An 8174-nucleotide genomic window follows, 5' to 3' on the forward strand; every position below is an offset into this window, starting at 1 on the left:
CTAGATGTGAGACCCGGGTATTACACGGGTTGATTTAAAAAAAATTAAACATTAAATTAAAGTGTAAATAGAAAATATTTTTTAATGTACAATTTTAAAATAAAAATGAAATAAACGTATTTATTGCAATTTAATATCATATATATGATATTTAATACTTTACATATATAAGTATATGACTTTAATTTTAAAAATTGTAACAAACCAAAAATTGACAAATAGATAATATTTACTTCAAAAATACCACAAAATGATAAGTGTCAAAACTCATGAGAGATTGACATGTGACAAAAAAACCTTCATTTATTAAGAAGGATTTGTTTTGTTTGCCAAAAAAATAAGTCGAAAAAAAAAATTTCTTACTTGATATATATATATATATATATATATATATATATATATATATATATATATATATATATATATATATATATATATATATATATATATATATATATAAAATTGTGTGTATGTAGTAAAGAAAGCAAAGCAACGCTTGTTTGCAACTACAAATAATTGTTGTTTTCTTGTTGGATAATGGAATATTGAGCCAACCTTTTCCAATTGGTTTTAAGTGCAGGCAAAGTCGCTTACAATGGTTTCATAGAAGTCAAACACTGGCTGCTAGATGAGTTGCAAAGGCGTAGACAAAAGGAAAGGTTTTTACCATAGTCTTCTCGAGTTATAAGTAGGAGAATTATTAATAAATGGTTAAGAGTTTAATGTCAAAAAGTTAATTAGATATTATCTAGATAGAGCTAAAAATTTGTCACAAAAGGGCAATTAGATACTTGAAAATTGATTAGGTAGAAAGCTGCATGCCTTTAGTCCATAGATTCTTTATATGCGCAAGCATCATGCATGGCCCATGGCATTGAGTGCGATATTTGTAGCCTATATAAAGAAACCCTCTCTTTTGTTAACTTCCATACCTTAAAACAGTTTTTTAACAAGTTTAATAGCTACTAAAAAATGGCTAAAATCATCAACTCTTACTTTGCTTTCGGGTTCATCACTTTTCTTCATATTCTAACCGTGTTCACTCCTTTTGGAGTTGTTCATGGTGCTACTCCTACCACCACCTTTTCATTGTGCAGTCAAACCCCTCATCCCGAAATTTGCACTTCCTTAATTGGAAAGAGTAGTAGTAAAGAAACCCCATTAGTGGTTCGTGAAGCCACCCTTATGTCTACTTTGGCTCAAGCCGAGCATGCACATAAGCTTGTTTTGGCTATGGACTTGAGTTCCTTTGAACCAAGGGCTAAGTCGGCTTGGGCTGACTGTTTGGAGTTATATGAAGACTCTGTTTATCAACTAAACCGTTCTCTTGGTTCTACCAATAGTCACGATATCCTAACGTGGCTTAGCTCTGCCTCTACCAATCATGAAACATGTCAAAATGGTTTTCTTGACTTCAACTTGTCTTCGCATCTTCAAACATTTCAATCTTCTTTAAGTGGCTTCTCAAAATACCTTAGCAACTCTCTTGCAATAAACAAAGCCATAACTCTATCACATGTAACTTTTTCTAAACAACTAAAAGGGAGAAGACTCATGACAACGAATGATTTCCCAAAATGGTTGTCAAAAAGAGATAGAAAGCTTCTTGCAACACCCTCGGGTGGCACCTCTGCTGATATTGTGGTTGCCCAAGATGGCTCTGGGAACTACAAGACCATATCCGAGGCCATTGCTGCTGTGCCTAAACTTCGGAGTGGAAACTCAAGGTTTGTAATACACGTGAAAGCTGGTGTGTACAAGGAGAATGTAGAGATCAAGAAGACAATGCGCAATTTGATGTTCATTGGAGATGGCATGGGTTCTACGGTTGTTACGGGCAACAAAAATGTGCAAGATGGTTCCACAACTTTCCGTTCAGCAAGCTTTGGTGAGTTAACTTGTGGCGTATTTTTTTTTTTTTTTTGACCACATCATATATAATTATTAACGAGTTTTTCAACTAAACATCATTCTCATGGTATAATTTTTTTGCATGTCATTTAGTAGTTAATTTTCTATATTCCATTTAGAAAGACTTTAATACCATAGCATATGGACTAAAGGAAAAGAAACATGCATCAACCCATACCATGCATAACATAAGAGCATCACATAGTAAAGATTTTTTTCCACATAGGATTTTTAATAACTTAGTTTTTATAAATCTATATTTAAATATAATTTTCTATGTAACTTTTTTTCAAAAAATTATTTTAATTTACAATTGTATATTTATCCATACTTATTAATTTAAAATATTTTGTAGACCCCCATCTAAACTCTTTTTTATAACATTTGTCCTGTTTGATATTGTTCGAGTATATAAAAATTGTTCATTTATATTTTGTAAATTTAATAAAGTTGATTAATTAGTCAAATAGAATAACGTTTTAAAATTTATAATATAATTAAAAGGATCAAATGAAAATCACATGATATTGAGACGAGATAACATATCGTTACATAATAGAAGAAATACCAAAAAGAACAGAAAAATTGCTTTCAATTCCAAATTAACCTTAACAAAAACTTATTTTAATAGTAATAAGCTATAAAATAATTTCCGTTCTATATGTTTTAAGATTATATATTAAATGGACAAAAACATATCAATCATATACTTATATTTATAATTAGACGTATTATCCAAAACATTTTCTTTCTTTTCATTGTACTTAATTTGTTCTATGTCACTTTGTATCTGACGTAAATACGCTTATATTATATAAGAATAAAACGAATAACTTATCATCGATAGCGACCGTAAACACACGAACATCGATTAATTTTGTTTATTCATCGAGTACGTTACTTATTGTTTTTCACATATCTATTTTTCTTTTTTAATTAATTTATGTTTAATCAAATAATATATATCACGACTTTGGAATAATAGAGATCCCCGAAGGTGGATTAATTATAGTCATATTCACACTTTATATATATATATATATATATATATATATATATATATATATATATATATATATATATATATATATATATATATATATATATGGACAGTGTTACCTAAACTGAATACAAATCCATGCAAATTTATATTCATTTCATAAAAGTAATATTAAAGTTGATATGAAATGGATAAATTTCATTTTTATACAAAAACGTGAAATATTCTTGGCAACTATCATCATGATTTTTTAATCAAAATAGTAACCCCTATGTCGTGTCGATGTCTTTCATAAAGGTTCACTGTCATCCTTACATATAATTTTGTTTTGATTCATAAGGTTGTTATATTTTATCTAATATCATATCATATTTCCAATAGTTTGCAAAAAACTGTTTCAATAACTTTTAAAGAATAGTCAAATATCATTGATACAAATATAATGTCGATCTTATCTTAATTATTAATTAATTTAATAATTGAACACACACGCAAACTTAAATGTCAAGTAGTTCTAGATGTCTTTCCGATATTATAGTTTATTAGTTACTTCAATGCTTCGATTTATGAAACAATAGGAACATATATCCACTCCATGCAATATTAATGACATCTTTGTCAACGCTCTTTCGAATATTTTTTTGAACGAAGCTATAGCTTTTATCTTTTGAATTTTGCAAAAAAATTGATGATGAGTCTTTGAAAGCCCCCAGTTTTTCCAAAATTTATTTATAAATACAGAGTGTTTAGATTTTAGTTTAAATAAAAAAGTTCCGATGTTTAATTAGTAGGATCCTTTGGATATTAACTTTTGAAAGTTATTTTTCTAAACCTAAGTCAATAACTTAGACTCAATCGAAACACAACACCATATCAATAAGTTTCATTTAAATAAAGTTTTCTTTTCTTTATATTATCTCTTCTGAAAACTTCATGACTTCTTCTATGTGATACGTCAACCAGCGGTTTCTGGAAGTGGGTTCATTGCTAGAGACATGACGTTTGAGAACACCGCCGGACCCGCAAAACACCAAGCTGTTGCTTTTCGCTCTGGGTCAGACCTATCAGTCTTATACGGATGTGCTTTCAAAGGCTACCAAGACACTCTATACGTATACTCCGGACGACAGTTCTTCCGCAACTGCGATGTATACGGGACACAAGATTTCATATTCGGAAACGCAGCTGCGGTTCTCCAAAGCTGCAATATCTACGTACGAAAGCCGATGGGTGGTCAAACGAACACAATCACAGCTCAAGCGCGAACTGATCGAAATGAAAATACTGGGATCATTATCCACAATTCGGTTGTCACAGCGGCTTCGGATTTAAAGGGCTCAGGGGGTTCGGTCAAAACGTTTCTTGGTCGACCATGGAAGCAGTACTCAAGAACAGTGTTCATGAAGTGTTCTCTTGATAGTATAATAAACTCCGCCGGTTGGCTGCCGTGGAGTGGTAGTTTTGCTTTGAGTACACTGTACTACGGTGAATATATGAACACCGGGGGTGGTGCCGGAACTGGTGGTAGAGTGAAGTGGCCGGGATATCATGTTATCACAAGCGCAAGTGAGGCAACGCAGTTTACGGTTGGGGATTTCTTGGATGGTGGTTCATGGATTCCGGGGACTGGAATGCCGTATACAGCAGGGTTATGAAGGTGTACAAAACTATAAATGATTGATAGGTTAAAGTTAAAAACTGGTTGTGTCATTTTCAAAGTTATAGGAATGTAGGGGAGATAATTGGTGCTTGATGTTTAAGATAAGGACTTGTAATAAATGCCTAAATAGAGGGTGAAAAGTCAATTACTTGTAGTTTGTTTGGTACTAGTTTGTATATTTTGAAAATGGATTATGCTGTAGCATTGAATATATGAAATCAAAGTACATTTTGCTATCAATACAATTTAAATCTTATATATATATATATATATATATATATATATATATATATATATATATATATATATATATATATATATATATATATATATATATATATATATATATATACACACACTTGAATCTGATACATAAGACAAGTGGTTACCTAATGACCAGAGTAAGGGAAGTTATCTTGTATTTTGTAGATATTGTGATTTGGCACAATTAAAAAAAAAAAAAAAAAAAACTAGCATTGATAAACTGTTGTTTATTTTATGATTTCTACTTTTTAATGATGATTCAAATTAATGTAATTGTTTTGTGAGCAAAACTTGTTGATATATATAATAATTAACAGCCGGTTAACTGCATATGATTAAGACATATTATAGTAATACGATGGCTTGACTTAGTATATCCGTGAAAGAGAAAAGTTTCATAACCTTGGTGAGACGATGTTGATATGTATGGCATTAAATATTGTTACCATGTTGATATGTATTACATTGAATATTGTTAGTATATGTAAAATTTTAATGTCGCTTGGATTGGAAGGAATCAAATTCAAAATAAAAATGAATTCAAATTAGGCTTTATGACTTGTTACATATATTTTTTTAACAAGAATTTTATTAAAGTATCGTGTAAAACAAGAAAAGAAAAAGTAGAACTTTGTAAAGTGTAGTGTAATGCATGGTTGTTAAAATCACAATTATGATCAAAGGATCGTACGATCCTACGATATCACCTAGGTAAATCGATCCCAATTTTACTTCTATCGTTTTTCAGTATGATCATAGGATCGGATCGTAAGATCGTTGGATTCGTTAATTTATATTTTTTTTTAAAAAGTCAAATATATTTTTTGTGTTAGAATATTATTTTGAATTGTTTATCATTAAATAATGTATTATAGATGTATTTTTTATGTTTTAAAGTATTTATTCATAACGGATGGTTAACAGATGGATGATTACGTATTTTTTGTATTTTAAAATGTTTTTGGTTGGATTTTACAATCTGATTCGATTTTACGCTCACGATCTTGCAAAGCGGAAACGGTCATATATAAGATCCCGATCTTAACAATCTTGGTTTATTGGATTGTTTTATGAATACTTTTATTTTTCATACAAATTTAGTATTTAATTCCTACAAAATATTGAACTTTATTCAATGAAAAACACACACACACACACACACACACACACACACATATATATATATATATATATATATATATATATATATATATATATATATATATATATATAAACTAAGCAAGACCCAATGTTGGCATGCATTATTTAAAAAATGATGTTAAATGAAGTTGTTATGGCTTGGTAGATTAGACAAAATACATCTCCATAAGATAAATAAATAAAGCATGACTTTATAATGTTTAATCATGTAAAAAATATGTTTGTATTTGTTACACACAACTATAACTAATGTTATACCCATCCATTGGTCGGGTTGACGGATTTTAAAAAAATAGATCGACTTTATTTTTTACCAAATTGTAACATTCAGTGAGCAATTGTCAATCTAAAATTCAAAGGTTTTGCCTTACTCACGACGTGAGATATGTATGTTATGTCGTGAGGAGGTTAACAAACTCGCACATCATCTTTGGGGCTCACAACGTGAGCACTTATGGCTTACGACGTGAGACCAGCCTGAGAGGAAACCATAATTTTAGAGGTTTAACTCCGTATTTAAAGGAAGTGAGCACTTAGGGTTAGCCCACCCTCAGCCTCCATGTAACACCCGTAAAAATCCAAGCAAATTTAAAACTTTTCAAAACATTTAAAACCAACAGTTATTACAAATTCATTTTCAAAATAGTCTAATATCAAAGTTTTCCCAGAAACATAAACAAAACATGAGGAGTTGTACGATCACACTTTCGCCTTGCCGCAACCCCCTGATGTACCTGAAACAATAAACTGAAATTGTAAGCCCGAGGCTTAGTGAGTTCCTCCCAAAATACCGATACACTGCACATAACACATATACAAATAACAGCATGTACTAGGTCTACAGCTTTACAGACTGGATTACCCCTAGGCCCACAGTGTGAGTTTGGATTGCCTTTCGGGCCCACAGCTCACATCTAGATTGCCGTTGAGCCCACAGTACGAATCTCCCTCAGCTCGTAACCGGAATGCTCCCGAGCCCATAATACGAGTCTAGCATGCCCCACATGGCCCTCAGCTCGTATCTGGAATGCTCTCGGATTTGTTGGTTAACGCACGGAGCAGTATCACCTCAATCCACCCCACATAATATGTCGGCATATAACACAACTAATGCACATACAGATAATCACATAATAACACAGGTAGTCCTACAAATCTACCTAACTGGAATAGCAACTATCATGCAACACTAACTCATACTCAACATACTACCAATTGCTAGGATATAATATCCAATGGGCCGGCCTTGGTGCCTTAGACCCCTTAGTATAGTGAGGTGACTCAACTCACGAGTAGTGCTGAAATACTGCAAAGCTCTGACTGCTGTCTCACCGGGAATCTCGAACTGTAACATAATAATAAATACTAGGTTAATACCCAATATTACTCCCATGATTAAGTGTCCTCATAACTCATTAAGTCCATTCCCTTTTGTTGGGCCAAAGCCCCACACCAAGTCCTTAACTTGAAAGTCCATAAGCATAAATCCACTATTTGGCCCAATTTACTAAATTGGACCCAACCTCCTTATTGGGCCTAACCCCATGATCCACTACCACCAACTGGCCCAAAACATCCTATTTACAAAGTCCAGCAAAGGCCCAAATCCAGATAATCCATAAACAGCCCAGTACTCGAAGCCCGTTAGCCAATGGCCCAATAGAGGACATACGTAGGGCGTACTCCTCTGGTACGCGGGGCGTACTCATCAGACATTGACCACCATCGGGGTGTTTGACCCAATACGCTGGGCATACTGGATTTACGTTGGGTGTACTGGACAGTTTGCCAAAACCTTGTTAAGTGCTTAATGGCTTAAGCACTTAAGCCCAAACTTCAGATCTAGAGATCTAACATGCCTAGGATCTATAAAGTCGTGAACTTTATCACTTTGGACGTCCATAAAGTTATAAATGTTTGGTCTTAATCCATTAAGACATTATCCTTCCATGCATGGGACACCTTCAGCTAATGGGACCTCATTTTTATCACTCAAGTTCCCTTCAAGAGTCCAGAAGGACAGTCCTTTTCGTCCAAAACACAACATACACCACCTTGTCGTTTTTGGGACAAGAAATGGGTCTTTTAAAGTAAAATGGAGAGATCTAATCATATAAGCATAAAGTTTGGAACTTTATACCTTATGGAGCTTCTTGTGCACGAGCTAACTTCAGATCT

At 32.6% G+C, this 8174-nt stretch overlaps 1 protein-coding gene across 1 annotated transcript; it reads left to right on the forward strand.

The window, feature by feature from the left end:
- The first annotated feature begins 912 nt into the window (after window positions 1-912).
- On the forward strand, window positions 913-4816 carry LOC111886706 (pectinesterase). The gene is made up of 2 exons (XM_023882948.3): window positions 913-1888; window positions 3875-4816. Exons 1-2 carry the CDS (start codon window positions 973-975, stop codon window positions 4564-4566), a joined length of 1608 nt encoding a protein of 535 aa, XP_023738716.1. The 5' UTR covers window positions 913-972; the 3' UTR covers window positions 4567-4816.
- Window positions 4817-8174: the final 3358 nt, after the last annotated feature.

The sequence above is a fragment of the Lactuca sativa genome, chromosome 8 (genome assembly GCF_002870075.4).
Source record: "Lactuca sativa cultivar Salinas chromosome 8, Lsat_Salinas_v11, whole genome shotgun sequence".
Lineage (NCBI taxonomy): Eukaryota > Viridiplantae > Streptophyta > Magnoliopsida > Asterales > Asteraceae > Lactuca > Lactuca sativa.